Source organism: Mesoplodon bidens (assembly GCF_964165515.1).
Source record: "Mesoplodon bidens genome assembly, chromosome: 7".
Classification (NCBI taxonomy): Eukaryota; Metazoa; Chordata; class Mammalia; order Artiodactyla; family Ziphiidae; genus Mesoplodon; species Mesoplodon bidens.
The window spans coordinates 84,793,710-84,818,899 of NC_138164.1; the positions used below are offsets into that span (position 1 = coordinate 84,793,710).

Sequence of the window (25,190 nt, forward strand, 5' to 3'; positions counted from 1 at the left end):
TGTTGATCACTTTTTTATGTACCTGTTGATTTTTGTATCTTCTTTGAAAGAATGTCTGTTCAGTTTCTTTGCCTATTTTTTAATCAGATTTTTTTTTGCTATTGAGTTGTATGAGTTCTTTATATATTTTAGATTTTAACCCTGTATCAGATATATGATTTGCAAATATTTTTTCCCATTTGGTAGATTCCCTTTTTAAAATTATTTATTTATTTATTATTTGGCTGTGTTGGGTCTTAGTTGCGGCACACGGGACCTTTTAGTTGTGGCATGTGAACTCTTAGTTGTGGCATGTGGAATCTAGTTCCCTGACCAGGGATTGAACCTGGGACCCCTGCATTGGGAGCTCGGAGTCTTAGCCACTGGACCACCAGGGAAGTCCCCTGGTAGATTGCCTTTTAATTTTGTTGATAGCTTCCTTCGCTGTGCAGAAGCTTTGTAGTTTGATATAGTCACTCTTCATTATTTTTGCTTTTGTTGCCTTTACTTTTGGTGTCAAATCCTAAAAATCATCGCCAAGATTGATTTCGTAGTTTTACAGTTTCAGGTTTTAAATTTACATCTTTAATCTATTTTGGGTTAATTTTTGTGTATGGTGGAAGATACAGCTGTAGGTTCATTCTTTTACATGTGGATATCCAGTTTTCCCACCACCATTTATTGAAGAGACTATCCTTTCCCCATTGAGTATACTTGGCTTTTTGTCAAAAATTGACCATATATACATGGGCTTATTTATGATTTCTCTATTCTGTTCCATTGATCTATGTATCTGTTTTTATGCCAATATGTACTCTTTTGATTACTATAGCTTTATAATATTGTTTGAAATCATGGGGTGTGATGCCTCCAGCTTTGTTCTTTCTCAAGATTGCTTTGGCTCTTTGGGATTTTTGTGGTTTCATAAAAATGTTAAGATAGGTTTTTCTATTTCTGTGAAAATACCATCGAAATTCTGATAGAGGTTGCATTTAATCTGTAGATCTTTTGGGGTAGTATGAACATTTCAAAGTGTGAAATTTTCTAATCCATGAGCACAGAATATCTTTCCATTTATTTGTGTCTTCTTCAATTTCTTTTGCAAACGTCTTAAAGTTTTCAATGTATAGACCTTTCACCTCCTTGGCTAAATTTAATCCTAAATATTTTATTCTTTTTGATGTAATTGTAAATGGTATTGTTTTCTTAATTTCTCTTTTTGATAGTTTTTTGTTAGTATATAGAAACACAACTGATATTTGTATACTGATTTTTTTTATCCTGCAACTTTACTGAATTCATGTATTAGTTATAGAGTTTTTTGATAGAGTTTTAGGGTTTTAGGAAAAAAATGGTCTTTTAAAATGAATTGACAAAAGTGAAAATGATTTTTAGGCAGTTAGCTACTCTTCAAATTGGTTCCATGGAGAACATATTCACAAAGTTTTCCCATGTGGTGTAGACTTCCTCCTCCAGGTTTACAAAGCTGAAAATGAACAAAAGGCAATGAAAGGAATAGATTTTTTGTTCCTATTGATTTATGTGCCAATGAAGTAAATTAGGCTCCTTTTGTATAAGATAAGTATTCTTTAACCTTTAGCACAAGGAGTGTTTTAAAAGGCTCTAGCAAACTCTTTTCTTCTGTGCTTTGTGGTATTATATTACTGCTACTTCTGTCACACTGTAATTAAGATCCTGTCAGACTTTCTATTCTAAACTAAGATAAGCATCACTGAATATCTTGACTTTCAAAATTTCATGGGACTGAATTTTTCCATTCAAGGTGTCAGACATGGTTAAGTCTTAGGTGTTATCATGGCGAGTGAGTGGAGGACATAGGGCTTTTATTTTGAGTTGCTTTGTTTTAGTTTTGGTTTAAGCACTTTTTTTGTTTACTGCGAGGTAACAAAATGTTGAAAAGCTGAAGACTGGGTTGTATTATGTTTCTACCAGCTATGTTCACGTGTATTAATGTCATATTTCTTACCTGCTCTGCAGTTAATTGTAGAATTACATGAAAATCATGTTATAGATTTCTTATTGTATGTATATGTGCATGTATATATTTACGTGCACGTTTGTCTTATACAATCAAAGGTGGTCAGATTTGTGCCAGGTGGAGCATATATCATAGGAATATAAAAATGAACAAGCAGGTAGATACGGTCCTTGCTTCTCAGGCTTTGGGTTTCAGGTCTGGGACAAAGAGCAGAAACAACTCTCCGGCCCATTCTTGCCTCTTTGGCATGAGAACTCTGTATTTGGTCCTCAGTACTGACCAGCTTTTCAAAAGCTGTTACGTCCTAAAGGGCCTCTCAAATCCTCTCCTGACAGCATCCTTAGCAATAAGGGCTTCTTCCATTTATCAAATGCCTATGATGTGCCAGGCACATTATCAATATTCATTACATAATATCCCAGTTGCATATTATCTCCAACTGGAGATGAAGAAATTGATCCTCAGAGAGGTGGGTGACTTAGGGGGAAATATCTAGTAAGTTTAAACCTATATCTGATTTTTTTAAATTGTGATAAGAACACTTAACATGAGATCCACCCTCTTCACAAATTTTTAAGAGCACTACAGTATTGTTAACTACAGGCACGATGTTGTACAGAACGTCTCTAGAACTTACTCATCTTACATAACTGACAGTTTATACCCATTGAAAAGCAACTCTCCATTTCCCTCTCCCTTACCCCCTAGCAACCACCATTCTACTCTGTTTCTATGAGTGTTTTTTTAAGATACCTAATATAAGTGGAATTATGCAGTATTTGTTCTTCTGTGACTGGCTTATTTCACTTAACATAGTGTCCTCCAGGTTCATCCATATTGTTGCATATGGCAGAATTTCCTTCTTTTCTTAAGGCTGCATAATATTCTATTGTATGTCAATTCCACAATTTTTTTATCCATCCATCTGTGGATGGACATTTGGGTTATTTCCATATTTTGGCTATTGTGAATAATGTTGCAGTGAACAAGGGAGTGTATATCTCTTGAGATTCTGATTTCTATTCCTTTAGATATATACCCAGAGGTGGGATTGCTGGATTAAATGGTAGTTATGTTTTTAAGTTTTTGAGGAACCTCTGTATTGTTTTTCATAGTGGTGGTACCAATTTATAGTCCCACCAACGATATTCAAGTGTTCTAAGTATTCCACATCCTTGCCAACACGTGCTACTTTTATTTTATTTTGTTTGGTTTGTTTGATAATAACAATCATAACAGGTATGAGGTAATACCTTGTGATTTGATTTGCTTTTCCCTGATGATTATATCTGATTCTAAAATGCATGCTTTACTCATGCTTCCATACTGCCTTCCTTTAAACCTACTTTCATAATACCACATTTCCCCAAAATGGACATCACCAAGCGTCTTATTCTGTGCTTTGTCAGGTTAACAGGATTACAGGAAGCATCAAGACCCTAGAGCAGGTCCAGGCATCCATCCGCAAATGGACAAGTTGCTCCCTCCTCCCATATCTTAAATGGGTTGTAATTATCATTCCTTCCAGTCAGCCCTTGATGTGTATATCTAACAGCAGATATAAGACAAAAGAAAGCCACACTTCAAGCAGTGGTTTATATTATGAGTTTCTGCAAAAGAAATTAAGAAACACTCAAGTTGGGCACTCTCCCTCCATCTAGTGGTTAAGTAAAGTCAAAGAACTTTGTGATTTCATCTCAAATTCCATATTTTAGGCTAAAAAATGCATTGCCAAAATTGTTTAATATTTTTTATGTTACCTATCAAGTTGAACTTTGGACAACTTATAGAAAATGAGTTTGATGATTCCAGAAATAAAAATAAGGCTAGTCTAATGACTGGGATTCTAGACTGAGTGCTTTGAAACATCTGTTGCTTCTGTGTGATCACTTGGAAGGTGGGAAAGATAATATAGTATTAACCAAACTTAATACCATTTTAGTATGAGATTTCAATGCAGGGTACATTATGTCATTCTCAAAACAGTTAATTATGATAGCAAGCCTATTTTAATAAAAATTTTCTTCAGGAGGAACGTTAATTCTTATTTATACAAATTAGTAGTATTACTAAGAGGAGGTATAATTGTCTCTTTCTTTTGAGTTTTTAAAATGTACGTTTTACCTGCTTCCTCCTACTTCACATAGACATTATGATTACTAGCAAAATGATGTGTGTGAAAGTGGGAGAATTATAGTATATATAAGACCCGTTACACCATCATCGTTATTAATAAATTAGTTTTTGATATGAAAGTTCCTCTTAATATGACATAAACTTATCTCTCCTTTAAACGGGTTATAGGTGATGGAGAACTGGACCTAGAATCAGGAAAACCTAAACTCAGTTCCCTAAATTACCTCTTAGCTGTATGACCTTGAGCAAATCACTTAAATTAAACATCAGTTTCCTTTCAGTTTGGAGATAGTTAACCATTGCAGGAGACTGCATTGAGGACTAAACGTAATGGACATGGACCCACCTTTGCTTTTTGTAAAGTATTGTATACTGTATAGCATTATTACTTGCTAGTCATTTCCAGTTTGGCTTGAGATTATACACATCAGGCATTTGAAATACATATGCATTATTTTTTACTTTGAGTGTATACATTTTGAAAACAGCAAATCTTTCTCTCAACACTGCCAATTAAACTTTTAATAACAGTTGCATTTCCAGGCATATTTTCAAAAGCCTTTATATTACTTTCAGTATTTCCAAATCATATTTACTTGGGCAATTTATTTATGGTATACCTAGTGGGAAAGGGTCAAGCATGACAGATAAAGGCACAAAACATCTTAAAAACAGGTTGCGGTGAACTCTCAGGCTGTGAGGCTTTTGAGAAATTGTTATCGATGCCCTATTCATGTCACAATGTCATCTATAATGTATGCTGAGATTTTTTAAAGATAGCATAACACTTAAGAGACAAATATTATGAAGTTACATTCTAATAGAGAATATTATATATTTCAGTAAATAAAATCTATGCCATGTTATCGTGACAGTGTGTGTCACGATAAACATCCTCAGATTTCCAATGAACATAATGCACTGATTGACTGCAGTGGGGGTTATGAAATTATGTGAATTATGGATGCTGTTCATTTTGGTGATTGTAAAGCAACGAGATCCAGGGGAAAGATCGTTAGACCTGAGAAACCAGCAGAGTCAGATGTGACTCCAGCTCAGCCACGTCCAAGCCTGTGAGCTTGGTTAAAACACCCTCGGTTGTTGCTCACAAGATTATCCTGCATGCCATGAAATCAGGTATAAAAGTGTCCTTGTGACAAAGCCCCACAAGTGCCTTCCAAGTATAAAATATGACCTATTATCATTACAATATCTTGGCAGAGATTTCTGAAACAAAGAAGAAAACAAAAAACTCTGTATCACAAAAATCCTAAAAATTTGAGTTGGAGCCACTGTCTTAAGTTCTTCCTCACCTGTCCACCCCCCACCCCCGGCCCCAACTATTTCCATTTCTTCTTTTCCTCCCTGCCTTGCTGCTTCCCACAGGGTTGACCATAGGGGCTAAGTATCTCCTAAACATGGAGGTTCATGCTTTCTTTTTCTTCTTTGATTTCTCAAGCCAAGAAATTTGCAAGGCCACTGAAGTCTTCATGTGCCCTCTCTGTGACAAGAACTGCTCACTGCAGAGACTCAATGAAAGCTGCATTTATGCCAAGGTGAGTGTGGACCCTCACGTTCCTCTCCCTGCCCTCTACTTTTTCTAGGAGGCAGGTGGTAAAAATCCTCCAGCAAACCGCTTTTTACCAAAGTTAAATGTTCCCAAGTGTTTCAACAATAAATATCATTGACAACTGAATAAAACATCACTCTGTGGCAATTACAGAAAGAGTATATTTTATTAGAATATCTTTGTCTTCCTTTGCTTTTATAAGTGATTATTGCCATCATAGACCTAAAATGTCCACTTGGAGTGACATCTAGATTCTTTTTTGGGGGAAGATGAGTATTTCCATGGGTAGTGATAAAATTTTTATCTTCCATGAAGACTCCTGAAGTTAAAATGCTTCTAATTTTACAGAGAAAATGAAATAACATACCAAAAGCTCTCAAATTGCTGCCTATTAGAATCACCTGAAAGGGGTTTTAAACTCCTGAAACCCAAGCCACATCCCAGAGCAGTTAAATTAGAATCTTCGGATTTAGAACAAAGGCATCAGCATAACTTAAAACCTCCCAGGTGATTTCAAGGTGCATACAAGTTTGAGAAATGTGTACTTGAATTTTACAATTACTATTATTCATTTGTAAAATGGTTTTTATTAAAGTATGATTAACAGATAATAAAATGTACATATTTGAAGTATATAAATGAATGCATTTTGATTATATATATGCGCCTGTGAAAACATCACCACGATCAAGATAATGAAGATATTCATCACCTCCAAAAGTTGCCTCACGACCTCTTGTAATCTCCGCCTCCCCTCCCTCCCAAATTCCACCCCTGTGCTCAGGCAACAAACTGTTTCCTATCATTATAGATAAGTTTGTATTTTCCAGACTGTTAAGTAAATGGAATCATACAGTGTGTGATTTTTTTTCTGATTTATTTCACCCAACATGATTATTTTGAGATTCATCCATGTCATAACATTTATCAATCATCTTTCTTTATTGCTGAGTAGTATTGCATTATATGGCTATATCAAAATTTGTTTATCCATCATCTATTAATGATCTTTTGGGTTGTTTTAAGTTGTTACCATTTTAAATAAATAAGGCTACAAATGTCTACAAATCTTCATTTAGGCAAGTAGTGTTATTTCTCTTGGGCAAATACCTAGAACAAAATGGCTGGATTATGAGATAGAAAGATGTTTAACCTTCTAAGAAACTTCCAAACTGTTTTCCATTTTTTACACTTTTTTTACATTCCAATTTTTCCATTTTTACATTTCCACCAGCAATGTATGAGGATTCCAGTTTTCTATATAGTCACTGATTCTCAGGATGGTCTGTCTTTTTAATTCTAACTATTCTAATAGATGTTTAGAGAGATCTCATTGTGGTTTAGTTACTTGAAAAAATTTGATTCTTCTGGGTCTTGCTTTTAGGATTTGTGAGATGGGCTCACAGCAGTGCTCTTTCTAGCACTCATTTTTCCCCACAGTAAAAACAAAATCTTTCTGTGTACTCTACCCAGTGCACTCTGAATAATGAGGATTTCCAGTCTGGCTGGTGGGAACAGGCACTATTCCTGACTCTGAGCTCCTGAAACTGTTTCCTCTAATTCTTTCAGGGGGTTCTTTCCTCAGGTAGCTTCCTCACATGAATGCTCACTGTCTGGGTTGTCCCTCTCTGCACTCTGGTGACTACACTTTCAGTGTAATAACCTGAGGCAATCATAATGCTCACCTCACTTGTTTCCTGCCTCTTAGGGATCACTGCCCTTCGTTGCCTCACATCCAATCTTGAAATCTGTTGCTTTATATATTTGTGCATTCTTTGGTTGTTTTCAGAATGGGGGTAAAATCGATCTCTGTTACTCCATCTTGTTCAGAAGTAGAGGCCTCTATACAGTTAACTTTTGACAAGGGTGGATATAAAATCAAAAGCCACTCAGGATCCTACTAGGAGACCAAAACTTAGTAAAGTTAGCTTCTGAATTATTTATTTTGAACACATGGCATAGGAAAAATCTGTTTTGTTTATAATTTAATTTCTAAAATGTGCTCGGTGTTGAATTCTTTTAAATGCTCCACAAAGATGTCTTGTTTGGGGAAGCATTTTCTCAACACTTTTTGCAAAAACCAAGTGTATGGAGTCATTAGATGTAAAAATGCGTGTTTTTCCCTTTGTCCATGCATTTCAAAGACATATAACAGCCCTAGGGACACCAACAAATCCATATATAAATATGTTACTTCTGCTTGGACAGTTCTAATAAAACACACTGGCATTATCTGAACACTAAAGCTAAGAATCATATGTGGCAGAGTGATAAAGTGAGGAAACTGTCCAAGGAAATATTAAATCTATGGGGCCTTTGTCATTGTCATTGTACAGTATCTACATCCTTCCTTTACTCTGTAGAAATAGTATATATAGGGACAGGTATGACTCAGAAAGAATTCACTTGGTAGCTATTTTAAGGTAGGTGGAAAAGTTAGCTTGCAGAGGAGAATATTGCCTTATGGAACAAAACAAGAAATAAAACCCACTACGGTGAAATCCTTAAGGTGTCTTGTATTTGTTGCTCTGGCTAAGGTATAATGTAGCTACTTTGTTTACACCTGAAAAATCAGAATTACTCTTCCTTCATTGAATGAAAATAAACATTCTCTTTTAAAATCAGTTTAAATATTTAAACACCTACTGTATGGGCAGTGTCAGAAATAAGGGAAGAGATTTTTAACAAAGAAACAAAGCCACCAATCTAGAATCATCTAGCCTACACCATCACCCAGCGACATCATCTAGGAACTGGTCAATTCCTTATGGAATCAATCACCACTTGTGACAAATAACAGGAAATTAAATCTGTCATATTTTACTGAAATATGTGTGTGCATGTAATAATTTCCTTAATAATTTCAAGGGTGTATTTCAGAGAATATGTGGTCCTGTCATATAATAAAAATTATATTTAAGTACATTAACATTTTCTTTGGTGACTGTTTTCATTTTTAATACTTAAAAGTATGGGAATTAAGAAATATTTTCAATTAACTAATTCGGTGATATTTGCATACTCTTTTCAAAGCACCTGACACCACACTGTCAATTTCCACTATGCCAGGATTTCTCAGTTAAGGTGAAATCATCAGGTACAAGGGTCCTGCATTGTTTTTACATATGATTTTAAAAATGACTCAACCTTTGAAGTTAGCCTTATTTATAACAGTTATTAGTATCTAGGGTTTTTTCACTTGTTCAACAAACATTTATCCAATACCTAGAGTGAACCTCAGACTGTATACTGATATTAAGGCTACAACAGAATTAGGACAGACCATCTTTCTTTAAGAAATTTCATGGATGAGTCTGCATAAGATTACACATCAGAATCACCTAGAACTTTTGTTAAAAAGCAGATTCCTGGGCCCCGCGTCCTGAGATTCAGAATCAGTTGGCCAAGGGTGAGGCTTAGAAATCTGCATGTTAAGAGGCTCCTCAGGTGATTCTGATTTCTAGGACCACATTTAAAAAGCTGTTGCCCTAAATAAGTAATGAGTTGGGGGTGGGGTAAAAAAATGAAGTTGCCATGTTTGGTGTACCTTTGTCCCAGTCCAATGCACATGGATAGTTACACAGATTTTGCTCTGTCGAAGAATTTGGAACTAAGGAACTGAGAGAGGGCTGAACTTCAGCCCAAATTCCAAACCCTGCCTCTCTCCCCTCCGTAATCTCCTGGCCCGCAGCGCGTGGAATCTGCCCAAGAGGCACCTTGTTCACCTTAGCCCAGAGGGGCTTGAATTGAGTATAAGTGGCAGTTTCCAGAGGCTTAAGTTATTCTGAACCCATGAAACAATTTTAGAAAGAGATCTATCAACTACAGTAGAGGAGACATAGAGTTTAAGCTTCCAACCTAATAAATTTATCTCCTTAAACAATATCCACATTTATCGATTTCCAGCCACACTCAGCTCTGCAAGAGAAATCACATGTCAAACATAGTGGAGAGGGTTTCCCTGGTGGCGCAGTGGTTGAGAGTCCGCCTGCTGATGCAGGGGACACGGGTTCGTGCCCCGGTCCGGGAACATCCCACATGCCGCGGAACGGCTGGGCCCGTGAGCCATGGCCACTGGGCCTGCGCGTCCAGAGCCTGTGCTCTGCAACAGGAGAGGCCACAACAGTGAGAGGCCCGCGTACCGCAAAAAAAAAAAAAAAAAAAGATGGTGGAGAATTTGTGCTAAAACACAGCTTTGTTTGAGGCATAGTTTGCTTCTGTCTTCTTATATCATCCCTATTTACATCAACAGTGTTGAATAAAAACCTTGTCCAGAGGTTCCCTATGCATAAAGGCAAGCTATTTTTCCAATAAAATAATTAACTGCAAATATACATTTGTAGATCAGACAAGCTTTTTTTTTTTTTTTTTTTTTTTTTGCTTTTAGAAAAGTCTGTTACGATGCTTTGGGATTTTTCTGATCACTCACGATCTAAGCTTGAGCCATCCACACTGTGCTTGACTCTTCCATCCCCCTCTCCTCCATTTCCATTCAGCAACTCATATCGGCACCCTAAAAAACCCATATCATCAGAAGCTGTAACTGCAGGCTTGTAAGTGCTTTTCTTATCGCCACAGTCTCCCCTGTCATAATACGCCCCCCATGTAATAGTTTAGTGGGTAAAACAATGATTTTATACTTTTACACTCCTCCTCAGGGCAAGTTCTGAAGACTTCCCTAACTCCCATTCTAGCTTTATCTCCCACTACATGTATGTAATCTCACATTACATCAATATGGCATGTATACCTCACCGTGTCTCGTGGATGTGTTTCTGAAAAGCTGATATTTAAATTTACTTAGTTAAAAATGCCTGAAAGATTTGTAAACAGAACTAATAAGAAAAAAATGAAAAGCTTTTTTAAGGAAAATATTGCATGAACAATGACAAATTATGTCTGTGCAACACAATTGTTGTTAAGTATTGCTTTTTATGTGTCACTTTTCTAAAAACCTGGCTGTTTCTGGAGCAGGGGGAGCCATTATTTCTTGGTGACCTTTACGTCCCCATGTGTGAAGTCTCTGTTCTAACACTCTAAGAGGCTCTTTCCTGCACTAGGCTTGTTTATAAAGGAAAGCAGACAGCTATTCAGTTGCTTGGCAGCTGCAGGTATTTCTGTGGGATGCCTTTGGACACAAAAAAGCTGGATTCCCCTGCTGGGTGGAATTTTATCAACTCTGTGAGAGAATTTCTTTGCGGTCCTTTTCTCTATTGTACATAATATATACGGATGACTGGTGTGAAAACCAAGTCTTATAACATTTTTTAAAAGCCCAAGCCTTAACAGTCTTAGAAGCTTAGAAGCATCTAGGATATCTTGCACCTATCCACCAACTTTCAAAAGGAGCTCATCTTTTGTATAATAAAATTTTCAATAATGCTACATAATAGGAAAATACATCCCACCTTTATCTGTTTTATATTATTTTACAGTGTGTTCCAGATGTTACAATTAAAATACACATTAATGTTGTTTTAATGCACTCATTGAGCAGCCTCTAGACTGTAGACTGAGCAAAGAGGACACCATTCTACTCCCGCTTTCCTTAGAATAATGTTCTTTAGCCCCCAGTTGGCCTCTCACTCCTGTGAGGGTAATGCCCCTATTTTCTCTTTAGTTTCTATGGTATTTAATTGACTGCCAAACATACATTGGCTTGGCTATATTGTTTTAACCTCCCTCACTAAATTATAAATATAGTTAGGGCATTATGCAAATAAAAAGAGGCAAAGGTAAATTGAGTTTATACTTTATTAAAATCAAACAATTCTTACAACCTGAAATGTATATTCAATAATGTTGTATAACTGTACATTGTTCTTTATAAAACTTCAGGTCATGTCTGATTAAAAAACACTTGGACTATATCCTAAATGTCCAGTGATTTATGAAATTTCTTAATGACCCATGGCACATTCTGAAAGACATCAGAGAGTAGGGGTAGCACTGTGATCCCTTTCCCTTGGAAGTGCTGTATCACTAATGGAATTCTGCATTTTGCAACTCTCCCAATCCTGGAAGTTTTGCTAACAGGAAGTTCAGCTAGGCATGCCTTCACTGGAAAGCTAACTTTTTAAAGCTCTCTGTGTAGCTTCTTTCTATTTGTGGCCCACAAGTATTTCCTAAGGGTACGAGAACCACTTCTAAGCAGAAATGAAGGTAGAGTCAAAGGGGAAAAGAGAAGAGAAGGGGGGAAATGCTGACTCCTCACCTCTCCCCATGAGAAAATCACATGAAACAGTTGCAGGACCCATGAAAGGATTGCCTATCTTATATTTGCAAACTATAAAATAATGTGATTCCATTGGGAAAAAAAAATCAATAGTACCTAAATGCAAACAGTAATCACTGGATTATTATAACCAAAAGTGTGACTAATACTTTTGTTTGTTTTCCACTAAGGTAACATATCTGTTTGATAATGGAGGGACAGTCTTCTTTGCTATTTTTATGGCAATATGGGGTAAGTATGTTTTTCCATTGCTTACTTCCTGGCCCTCGTTTTCTGAGGCTGTTGCTATGTTTATTCATACCCACCATACACGCACACACGCAAACACACATACCATGTGTCAATTCAACAGTAAAATCTCTTGTCTCATATGCCCTCGTCACACATTCACTGCTTCTTTGGGAATTTAACTCTTGATTTAATCTTCTAATCCCTAAAGCCTCAACCTTCCTATACTGTGGAGTATATTTTTCCTGCCGAAAACAGGCAGTAATTGAAAACAAACTGAAATATACTAGAATCCAAATTAAGCTTCTTGTATTTTCACTTGTGAAAATGATACCAGAAAATGTTTTGTTTGCTTAAGGCTTCCATTATATATTTTTTTAACCTTACATTTTATACACTTAGAGATTCAGAATCTATTCCATATATGATTGAGCAATAATGTCTAATACAAAATAAATCCTGTTCCTATCGACCATCTTAAAACTGTAAAAGTTATGTATAGGTATATGTATCGGCTGACTTTTTTCACTAAGTTTCTCATTGAGTTTTTAAAGAACCCAATTAATTGCGGCCTAAAGTAAACCACAGATTGGAATTCCCGATGCTTTGAAGAGAAGCGATCACTTTCCTGGTTAGGATCAGCTTTCCTACCATAGTCTGTTGAATGCAAAGTCACTGTCAACTTGGCAACTCAAGGGGCTGACTATGTACCTGCTGATACAGAAAAGTAAAATGTACTAGAATTCAAGCCTCTCATTCCTGTTACTTTAATTTCCCAGGAACAGAATCTGTGCCGTACTCTCTTTCTAGCTTCAAGTCAAAATTTAAAAAAAATAAAATCACCTTTCCAATTTTCCTTCAGGAAAATGCCAATCTTGATATATGGTATTATGACTACACAGGGAGCAGTGAAGAGTCAATTCACCACCTCCTCCCAAAAAAGTAAAAATGTAATTTGGGGTCCCTATTTTCATTGAAGGATTTTTTAATTAAATTATTGGGCAGGGCAATCATGGTGAAACCTTTCAGTTTTACTTGATTCCACAAACATTTCCTGCTAAGAAAAAAATAGACCAATATACAAATGAAGGTTACTCAATAGAAGATTCAGCACAGTGAGAAATGGAAGAAAGGAAACCTTTTGGATGATTTATCCTCTATGTTTCTGCTACTTGTCTCATGCTTTTACAGTTCTCTTTGGCACAGGCCACATGAGAGTGATCTTGCTTCAGCTTTTGGATGATGGATTTGAAAGGCCAGGATATAGTGAACATTTGCCATCTGAAGCCTTTTTCCCCTTAGTTTTATACTGAGGTACGAAGTGGAGGTATGTCATCCATAGGAATGCCATCCCGTGCATTTTCTCGGCCTGCTGGTGTAGATGAATCATTCGCCGTTGGGTTATAATAACTAGAATTTCCAAAACTTACATCATAAGGTTCCGGTGCATTATCTAATCGCAGAACTAAAAAAGCAACAAAAAAATTGCTTTATAGTGACAATCTGGAAGATGCATGCTCAGGCATCTGCTAGACTGTAGGAATTGTTCTGGATGAGTTAGTTACACTTTTTTATATGGGATTTTCAGAGATTAGTTTTGAATTTTAAATAAGTACATATTTTGCAAGCCACATTTTTCTTCTAAAACTATGAACAGTTTAACTTCCAAAATTTCACTGCTGGTGGTCCAAAAATAAAGGAACTAAGGGAGAGATCACAACAGAAATATAGCAATACTTTATATAAAGAAGTATTGACATGACTCACTGACACTTTTTTTTTTTTTTTTTTTTTTTTTTGCGGTACGCGGGTCTCTCACTGTTGTGGCCTCTCCCGTTGCGGAGCATAGGCTCCGGACGTGCAGGCTCAGCGGCCATGGCTCACGGGCCCAGCCGCTCCGTGGCATGTGGGATCTTCCCAGACCGGGGCACGAACCCGTGTCCCCTGCATCGGCAGGCAGACTCTCAAGCACTGCGCCACCAGGGAAGCCCTCTCATTGACTTTTGAATCTTGTGAATTCAGAGCCTTGCCAACATGTTCAGAATTTTTACTGCTGGTATAAAAATAATTTTTAAAAAGTGAAGAGCTTTAATTTTAAAATGTGTCATTATTTTACCAAGGGTCTTAATATCATTTTGGGTGAGCCATTGAAGATGGAGATGAAAGAAAACAATTTGTAAAATCTTATGTTTCCTTCTGAGAGATCTAGGTTATTAACCTGATTAATAATATTGGAGATTGTTTTTATTTTCAACAAACAACTATTATTTCTTTTATATTCTTGAATTTAAAGAAAACTTGGGGCACTAGGTATTTGAATACTAAAGCAGGGACTACTTACTAATTAGACTAGTAATCTAATTATTCATCTAGGTATTCTCATATCCTACCTATTCCTTAAGCCTTCTGTTTACAAATTGGACCCCCAGGAACCTTAGGAATTTGGGAAAGGTGTCTCAAAGCTGAAAGAGTAAAACAGGTGGTGTGATTAAATTATTCCATTATGCCTTGATCACAATATCTTAGATTATATCAAGTTGTTAGACTGAGCTTTTGCATGTGATAACATTTAAAGAAAATATTCTGAAGTTAAAAAAAAAGTTTGGAAAACCCTGTTGATTGAAATCCTATCCTTCAATTTTGAAAAGTGAAAGTTTTTATTTTCTATGGATTGCTAGAAGCCCATAAACAGAATTCAGTTAACTTACAATTAATGGATTTGATTTTGAAAATTAACAATATATCAGTAATGTTCCAACCTTATCAAAAATCAACAAGACTTTATCAATGAGACCCAACAGGGGCATTTAACTATTTTTTTATGGTGGCAAGAGTCCCTTGTGTAAACCAGAAAACAGATTTTTTTTTGTCCTGAAATATTAAAGAAAAAAAGTGTTGAATCAAGCATTTGATTTTATTTCTGTCCTAATTATTACTGCATTATTAAGATCAAACACAGTGCTTTATTCTTAGCAGACACATTTCTCATCCATAGATGTGGTGGTTTTTTTTGCATCATATGATTGGGAAATTTCTGAATTAAGGTTTATCTGACTTTATGTACCCAAATATGCGACCCTTTAGCAATTCTGTTTTAGAGACTCATTAAGATAATTAATAGAGGGCTATTGTATACGTGCAAACTTTGCAAGAGCTCCAGATTAGAATAAATCATTGTTCAAATTACTGCTACTAAGAGATCCAACAATGGTGAATAATGGCTCCCCAGTTACTTGCTAACAAAACTGGCCATTTTGTTCTTAATATCATGCCATTATCTTTCAATTATAATGATATGTTTTAGGTTCTGGGATTATTACTTAAAACCAATTGTGATGCGATGAGCAACAGTTCCAAATGGTTTTAAAATTTCACACACAGTTCCATAGTTATTTTGGTTATGTTCTTTGAGAAAGAGAATAGATCAGAATAAATCTTTAGTTCGTTTCTGTCATATGAATCTCTAAATCGCTTCTAGATAATGCAGTGAACGTTAGCAACTTCACTTAGTTAAAACCACTGTGTACAGGTGAAGTTCTGAAAGTTGTTTTTACCTGGTTCATTTCTGTCATCATAAAGTCGCCGATGGGAAAATGAGTCTGTTTTCCTTTTTCCACACAGCAAGTAGCCAACAAGACTAAGCAGTGAAGCTCCCAGAATAGCACCTAAAATGGCCCCAAATACTACTCCTGTATTTCTGTTCTCTAGAGGACAAAGAAAAAATAATTCACAGATAAGAAATAGAAAACAATTATTCAAAGAAAAGAAATATATACATGTGGACTTTGTGTAAGCAAAGAATGTTTAACACTTTTTTAAAAATTAGATAATGGATATGTATATACAGAGAAATATATATACATTGTGTGTGTGTGTGTGTGTGTGTGTGTGTGTGTTTTATAAAGTACTGAGTTTTGGGGATATATTGGAAAATATGCTTCCTGATAAAACTGTACTTCAAAATTTGAATTATCTTGAAATACTTCTAAGCTTTAGTTTTATAACTATCTCATTACATATTAACACTAATAGTACTGAAATGCCATGTGTATTCTCTATTAAGATCTAATTTCTATGTTGAATTCTATATTATGTTTTTAATCAACTCTGAATCTCTGATGAACTTTAATAATGAGATAAGCTTTGAGTTTGTTTCTATAATAATTGAAAAGTAAAAAGCTAATGGCAGTAAGTAGGTAATAGGAATTGAATCCACAAACCCCAAGTGAAAAGGCATTATGAAGAAAAAGAAATATATCCTGATAGAGGGTATTTCCAAATACAACAAAAAGACAAAAGCAGGATGTTTGCAGTGCCTTGCACGTTGTGAACAGATGTGTAGGTCTGAGTTAAAGGAGTCCAAAATTTCATTCTATCATCACCTTTACCAAGCACCTTATTTGAAGACTAAGTCACCAATAAATCACTGAATGCTTCCTGGATTTATACTTAGTGCATTTTATTTTCAGGTTTAAAAAAAATTTGTTGAGAAGCTTATTAATTAGGTAGGCAAGAGGTCTTACAGGGTCTCTAAATCTATATCAGATTCCATTTATACACAAAAAACATGGAAGATCAACAGCAGCACATTTTTTACCAAGATAAAAGTGGAGCAAAGTTAACTAAATTTTTTTTGATTAATGAGCAATGGTAGGATTAAGTACTCAGTATTCTCAATATGTATATTAAGTTTAGAAAGACAAAACAGAATAGTTTAAAAAAAACTTTCTGATGGAATATAAGAGTATGTATGAACGGAAAGATATCTTAAAATTATGAAAATATATGTACGCACAATATACTGGTTGCAGTACTATAATAATCCTAGATTTCAGAATTTAAAACTTTTCCTGTACACTAACAACAACTTTCAAATAGGAATTTGTTTATATGATTTGGTGTTTCTATCACTAATATAATCTGTAGATAAGTTGTATTGGAAATCAATGAGTTCATGGGGGGGAAAGAGGAGTTATTTTTTTTTAATTCAGAAAACAAAAACATGGTTAGACCTGAGAAAATAAAATAGAATGAATTTTCATTAAATATTAGAGATCTTTTCCACTTTATGTTTTAAAGCTTGACTGATCTCTAAATGAAACAGAAATGTCCTCATAACACAATTTTCTTGTGATACTCAAAGCTGAATTCCATTTTTATGGTGTTCAGTAGGTACTGAACTAAAAACTGAGGGTATTCTTCTGTTGAGTTTAAATTTTTAAAATACATATATTTTTAATATATTTTAAAAATATATATATTTAAAAATACATATATTTTTAAACTTCAGTTGTATCATATTCCTAAAAGCCTGTGAAATTTCAGGTAGTCTTTCTGAAATGCAGTAAAAATTGTTACCCAGTATCTCAAAACTGTACCACTACCTCAGTTTCTGTTTCTTTTCAATCTAACCTACTTCTAATTTTGGCCCAGACTCATCCCATTCTCACATTCTCATACAGTTATGACTAGTATATGCTGACTTAAGCCCTAAAATCCCTTCACTATTCACTTTGAATATTATGGTTTCTCCCCCCAAAATAAGAACCACCTGTGCTATTGCAGTCTCCTTTTTTTTCTAGTGTGGTGCATTTCTTAGGTGTAATGACTTATTTGGAGATTCAGTTTCACACAAAAGGAAAATTAAATCCACTTATATTTACCTTCTTGGGGGTCTGATGTATTTGGAAAGATTTTTGAATTATTGGTGAATTTCAAGGTGGGATATAAAGTTGTTTCTTGATAAGCAGTAAACCCCGCCAAGCTATCTCCAGTCATGGTAGGCCATCCATCTGTTTCCATTATCATGGGGGTCACAGATATGGTGTTTGATCCTGAAGGGAGGTTGCTAACTGCAATGGAACTGTTGTCAGGAGCTTTCATGGTATCATTGACCGAAGACCAAGTGAAGTTTTCGGAAGATACAATAGCTGTAGTATTGGGAGGTGCTGAGACTGGCAGAGGATTTTCATCTGCTACGGATGAGTTCCAAGGCAATTTAGAAACAAAGCTGTGGATCAAGGGAGGGCTTGGGGAAAGTGTGGGCATGAGTTTGAGACTGGAAGAGTTGTCTGTTGACAAATTATGGTAGAAATCTGTTCCATGGGTTTTATTTGATGGATCCCCAAAAGAGAAATTACTTGCCTTGGGATGGGAGGTTTCTCTCTTTTCTTTATCTGAGGTTGAATTTGCTTCACTTTCCAGAGGAATAGATTGATTTCCCCTTGTTTTGAAGTCTTCTGCAATGTTTTGTGTTGTGTTTATTTCTTGACCTTCTTCTCCATGGCTTCCAAATAGTAGTAAACTAAACAAAATTGAAATCAAGAGAAATTTGGCTGAAGTCAACATTGTAATCTTCTTTGGTATTGGTGTTAATAATAAGAATCTGAAAGAAAATAATGACCATTTGAATTATTAAATGAAGTACTGAGGTTTTTTAAAATGGATCTACATTTTTAAAGTGATAAAAATATCCAGAGACATAATGCTGACATGATAGTACCATACTCTTTATTCCAAAAGTTTGTTTCCTTTGGATTTTATTAAAACTAGAGTTACTGAGTTCTATTTCACTGAGTTCTATTTTCTATATAGTATTTCTTTCTTTCTTCCTCTAGGGAATGCCATGCAAAGTCTTCGTCAAGCCAGACACTACTATTTCATTATTCCAAAGACCATTTAGCGTGGGATAAGTTGACATACATACACACACACACACACACACACACACATGCACACACACACGTATTGTACAATATATGGACTACTAAGTAATTTTTAAAAAATAATGTAATATAGGGCTGCTTTCTTCAACCTATTTAAGAAAACATATCCTTTATAAAGATGTAATTTGGAGTATTTATTATGAAAATGATGTTATTGATTATACAGTAAACATACCGCTTTAAAGTGAGTCAGTCAGGAACTCCACTTGAAAACATTTTATTAGTTCCTAATTTGAGTAACTTGAATTTGAGGTTAACATCCCTTTTTTCACGGCATGTTTACTTCATGTTACCCTTTTTCCTATTAATCCCAAATAACAGAGAGTCAGAAATACTTTTAGAATTGGAGATTTTTTCATTGCATTCCCTTATTGTATAAATGAAGAATCTGGTTGTGACTGTGTGTGGAAAAAAAGTACCTAACTAGATTGTGGCAGAGTTGAAGTTTGAAACCATGGTTCTGACCTCCAATCTGGGCACATCATTCTGCCTCTTAAGTGTGGAAGCGCCACAATTCATAGATAGGAGGATATGGGGGAAAGATTTTGAAATTATATTTATATTGTAATTCTGGTTTCTATCATGAATAACATGTGAAAAATAATCATCATATTAAGCATTTGCTTTATCAATATCATAATCATACTGACTTCACAGTGTTCTGCAGACTAAATGAAATGATTTATGTAGAAGTACTCTAAACAATGTCTGGACTAAAGTAAGCAGTTAGTAAATATTAACTTCCATTTCTTATTATTAAAATATAATAATATTTCTATAAATATCTTACAGTTTATAATATCATCTCATTTGAGCCTCACAATGATCCATTGAGACAAAAAGAGTAGCTCACGTTATCCCCATTTTACAGATGAAGAAACCGAGGTTCAGAGTGGCCAGTAATGGAAGCTAGAAAAAGCAGCACTGAAATCCAAGTCTGCTGACTCCAACCTAATTAGGTGCTAAAATTTAAAGTGTTTTTAATTGAAAAAGGTAAAAAAATGTTAGACTATTCCTCTTCAAACAATAAAGTCTAAGAACTGATTTTATGTTCTTTGAATTGGACCTTAGAGCTTATTTTTCACTAAAAGCCTCCAGGATGACTGAGATAAGAAAAGGAAGGAGGTGCAACTGCTATTATTTATGTCAACATTAATTGCGATTTCTTAAAAGCCCCCCCAGAAATTTTTACAAATATTTTCAAACTTGATGATTTTTCACTAGGGTCTGAGGAGCCTCTAAATTACTCCCTCTGATTATCGTGTGGTTTTAAGTACCCCTCTCCTCGCTTAATGATTACTTACACAGTGGTACAACTTAGACGTATCTATAATACATCCTGATATAATATTTTTTTCTCCAAAGACTTTTAGCAAGCAGTCTATACCTGTGGATTTCTAAAGTTTAAAAGATACAGTCATTTCCATGCTCTGTGCTTATCACTTAAGAAAGTTCTACTTAAAAAGCAAGCAGGAAGGGCTTCCCTGGTGGCGCAGTGGTTGAGAGTCCGCCTGCTGATGCAGGGGACATGGGTTCGTGCCCCGGTCTGGGAAGATCCCACATGCCGTGGAGCGGCTGGGCCCGTGAGCCATGGCCGCTGAGCCTGCGCGTCCGGAGCCTGTGCTTCACAACGGGAGAGGCCACAACAGTGAGAGGCCCGTGCACCGCAAAAAAAAAAAAAAAAAAAAAGCAAGCAGACATACAAGAACATTCATAAGGGCATTATTTATGTGTCTCCAACCTAAACATCCACCAGTAACAGGTTGGATAATAAATTGTTTAATATTTGCACATGAAAAATAAACGAGATGCACAGATGAGTTGCACACAGTAACATGAGTGATTATCACAAATATCATGCAGAGCTTAAAATGCCCGTTGTACTGTATGATTGCATGTTTATAAAGTTCAAAAACTAGAATGTTAAAAGTCAGGAAAGTAGTTACTTGTGGGAAGGAAGGAGACAGTATTGATTGGGTGGGCATGAAAGGGACTTCTGTGTGCTCCTAATAATCTGTTTCTTCACTTGGTAGGGATTATATAGGTATTTGTATTTGTGATAATTCTGTTTATTTATATTTCATTCACTTTTCTGTGATAATCAAGAAAATTCATTTAGATCCTAAAAATTGTTAACATAATTGGAAAACATGTTACTAGTATACATCTATTACATCAGATGCTTCGCATGTTTTCTCATTTAATTCTTAACAAAAACAATCAAACAATAAGGAAGGGATTATTAATCCTATTTTACAGATAATTAAATGGGACATAAAAAATGTAAATAATGTATTCAAGGACACATAGCTAGTGGCTGAAAGATAGGGTTAGGATTCAGACCTTGGCATTAAAAGCTAGTAATCACTCATCTATGCCTTGGCATTAAAAGCTAGTAATCACTCATCTATGTAACACAAGTTACAAAGGAATATAGAATTTGGTAATCAGCTGGTTTTTAGAACTCTTCCCACAAATGTTTTCTTAGCACAGAATAATAAAGAATAACGAAATCCTCCAAATTTTATTTTAACCGGAGCAGGTGAAAATCCCACATTTTTAAACACTAGAAAAATAGTGACTTCTCCTTTAAGTGCCTCTTAAACATACTAAGTACACTTTTATCCTAATTTAAGAAAATCCCAACAATTGTCTCCATGGTTTCTAGATAAACACTTTTACCAGGTAATTTACAGATTAACATTAACAACACAGGAATGATTATCCCCAGGACCTGAATTTCACCAATATTTCATTAAACTGTTGCTTCACCTAGCACATTTAAAATACAATTCAATTTAGTTTAAAAATACATACATGGACCTTTTCAGAAACAGCTCTTTCCTGTGAACTCTGTCAGTTTCATAACAAACGTTATAACCTTTTTCATTGTCTACTGCCAGTGCTCTGATTTGTTTATGCATTGTACTTGGCCACCTGTCTTATTGTTAGGCAGTTTGATTGCTTTCCCTAAACCTAGGCTTTCTGGTTATTTTCTCTTCCTAAAGAAGTGGTTACCAGAGGGGAGCAAAAAACAACCCTTAGCTTTTCATCTAATTTTCTCATAATGTCAAATGAGGAACATGACATAGAGTTTTTGTTCCCTTCCAGTAATGAGAATCCACATACCAAGAGTCAACAAAGTGAGTTTTGTTGTTCCTGTTTCACTTTGCTTGTAACATAGAACCACCAAGGGGATCTTGCTACCCTTTACCCAGCTTTTGATTGTAACTTGAAAACCTAAGGTATCAACGCCCCCAATGAGCCAAGCATTCTGTTACTGCCTGTAATTCATTTCCAGGGAAAAGAGAGAAAGGGAAGAGTGGGATAAGACAGTATGTTGTGGAGGCTCTTTGCCATTTATTCCAAAATTAATACAGTTGTGGGAAAGGCTTTTGTGAATATTGATTCGTTCCTGCTGTCCTAGCTTGGCAGCTGGGGACAACTTTGCTTCTGCCTTCTGGCTTCTAAGAGAGCCAGGTTCCACCTCTTACTCAGGTCCATTCATCTTAAAGGGACAGAAGCAGCCAGGAGCTGAAGCCATCAGCTATTCAGAACCCCAGCCCTGGATTTTTGCTGGGGCAAGAACTAGGCAATTTTGGTTAAGTTTGACCCCATTCTGAATTGAACCAAACACATTATAAGCAGGGAAGGGTAATGGAAGTGGTACAGAAGCTCCAGAGGACAATAAAAGTACTCTGTATTCTTTATCTTTACCCTTTTCTTGCAGCCTCTTTCCATCTCTAGAGTTGAGATATGTAAACTGTGTGGTATATTTGTGTGTAAAGCTATGCTGGATGATGGATGGCATGCTTCTGTGTTCCCAAGATTCATCAGTCAACCAGGTGCACAGTAGAGACAGAGAGAATGTGGGGATGAAAGAAAGTGAAATTGGAGAGAGAGAGAGAGAGAACCAGGAGGACCAGGCAGCATCATTTCTTCTGTTCTTTGCCCCTTCTTGCCCCTAGGTGGAAATTCCTAAGAGGACTTTTCAGGATGTAACCTAGGAACAGAGATTAACTCATTACAAACTTGAAAAACTTCTAAGATGATAATTATTATAAAGGGAACAGAAAGAGGGAGGAGGATTTCCACCCAATTTGTGATACCTGAAACAAAGATTCTAAATCTTTCTGTATATATTGAAATGTTTTTATTGTTTCTAATGTTCAGTAACTTTTAAAATATACTTTTGGAGAATGAGTTTCACTGTTTTTTTTTTTAAAAAGTAATTCGTCTATACAAAGAAAATGAAAACTATTTTCTCCCCTGTCTTTGGTGTTGGCACTAAAAAGTGGTTTCACATTACTACTTGTGTTTAGAGGGCTTCAGGAGGTGGTGAGAAGGAAAAAAACCAAAAAAAACCCCCAGAAACCTGTGGCCATTAAGGAAAGAAAATCCACACTTACTGTGCATAAAATTGTTCCTTCTTAAGTTCGTAAAGTTATTATTCTGCCCAGCCCTCCTGTTGTAACCAAGTCATACCCATTTTATACCAAGCTTTAAAAATAAGGAGGTACCCTGGTTTCTATCAGGTAATCAACCCATGCAAGGGAAGAGAAATGCTAGTCATTCTAAACTAAATCAAAATCAGAAATTTTAAATAAAAACATTACTTTAGCTGCACTGAGGGGATAATATAAAAACATGTTTCTGTAGTAAGATAACTAAAGAATATATCCTGTACTACTTCTCTCTCAGTTGCCTGTGGTCATTCTTCTTATACGTTTCTGGCTAAAAATTAAGACAGATGAGTTTTGTTTGTCTTTGTCATAGGAAACTCAGTCTGACGTGTAGCCAATATCCCAGGCAGAACTTGAGTGTTACACTGAGTGGACTTTCCAATCTTGGACAGTATTTTGCTGTCCCTAGATGAAAGAACCACAGTAAATGAAGACATAAGGAATTATGTTTCTCAAAATGCCTCTTTTATAAGAGGGTTTTGAAAGGGTGTGAAGACTTAACTAGTCAAAAGGTAGGATTATACCTGAGGACCCACATCATTTCACTTTATTTGAGTTTAAAGGAAAGAAACAAATAAAAGGAAAAACATGACTTTCTTTCAGGAAATAATAAATTTCAAAAGTTTGTGATCATTTTAATTAAAAGACTGAGGAATGCATAAGCCCAGGAAAATAGATAGAATGTCATACTCCCTGCTAACTTGGGCATTCTCAACCATAAACTTCAATACTGAAATAATTAGGTGGAAGAGTATTAAGCTTAGAAAGATTGTGTCTCCAAAAGAAATATTCTGGACCCAAATTTCCAAACATGGGGTTTTCAGCCTTCTCTTGTGTTTCACTATCTGTAGAAGCAGCCTCTATGGATTGATTAGAAAGTGTTAAACAGTAAATCAGAATCCCTTTAATAAGAGAAGCCTTACACAGAACAAACAAAATAAAGTTAAGAAACTTAATCCACATCTTTGATCCATGGGATGTCTTTTGCAGCGACTGGCTTAGCCTTTTAGATTTCCATTGAGTGCTATACATGTACACATATCATGCTAAGTAAAATAATACATAGACATCACTTTGCCAACTTTTAATTAAGAAAATCTTTGGGAAAGATATATAGAAGGTTAATAATTCATTGCATTAGCAGACTGTTTTTCAAAAGCTACCATATTCTAATACTTTAGCAAGAACCATTGAACCAAATGCATACTTTAAATCTAAATATTCATTTATATTCATGTAGACACTTCCACTTTAAACATTTTAAAACTTACTAAGATCTGACTTAAGAAAACTCTCTCTTGTAGTCACTTACGTTTTAAGCAAGGTTTTTCTTTAACTCTTCAGCTGGTTTCATCATCTAGCAAATTTGACAATAATTCTTAAAGTTAACTCACTTAGCACAAATGCTCATTTGGAAGGTGATTACTTAATGAAACAACTACCTGTCTTTACAAGGGTCTCTGTAGGTACTTGCCAGGCTGTTCTGCCAAAAGTTCAACTTGCTTTGATTCTAGTTGGTAAATAAGTAAGAGAGAGAGTGAGAGAGCGAGGGATGAGGGTCTAGGGATCCTATGTAATGCAGCACACACTTACCTTCAGGTCTAGGAGGTGTTTACAGACAAGAACTGGAGTATCACAGCTGTTCTGGCTGGAATGAGTCTGTCTTGCATTAGAGAAAGCAGATGAGTTAGTTGTACTGATGTCCCACTGAGCAGGAGGGTGCCAGAGAAACAAAATTAGGTGGGGCTGGTCGTATCTAGCTTGTGTAATAGAGCACCCAAGAACCTGACTGACCTGCTTCTCAGCTGTCAGCATGAAGATATCACCTCATTCAGGCCTTAAAAAAAAAAAGAAA

At 35.7% G+C, this 25,190-nt stretch overlaps 2 protein-coding genes across 3 annotated transcripts in view; one reads left to right on the forward strand and one right to left on the reverse strand.

Moving 5' to 3' along the window:
• The window catches only part of ANO3 (anoctamin 3), a gene marked incomplete at both ends in the record, with an annotated part of 391,580 nt that overhangs the window by 312,017 nt on the left and 54,373 nt on the right, over positions 1 to 25,190 (forward strand). The window contains 2 exon segments of the mRNA XM_081240506.1: positions 5,574 to 5,670; positions 12,090 to 12,150. Of these exon segments, the coding sequence (XP_081096632.1) occupies positions 5,574 to 5,670; positions 12,090 to 12,150 (158 nt within the window).
• Positions 13,452 to 18,510, reverse strand: MUC15 (mucin 15, cell surface associated; the record flags this gene model as incomplete). Of its 2 annotated transcripts, XM_081240417.1 has the most annotated exons (3): positions 13,452 to 13,612; positions 15,702 to 15,851; positions 17,811 to 18,495. In XM_081240417.1, 3 exons carry the CDS (start codon positions 18,493 to 18,495, stop codon positions 13,452 to 13,454), a joined length of 996 nt encoding a protein of 331 aa, XP_081096543.1. The 2 variants fall into 2 exon arrangements, with proteins under 2 accessions (XP_081096543.1, XP_081096544.1); XM_081240418.1 differs by lacking the exon at positions 15,702 to 15,851 and having other exon boundaries at positions 17,811 to 18,510.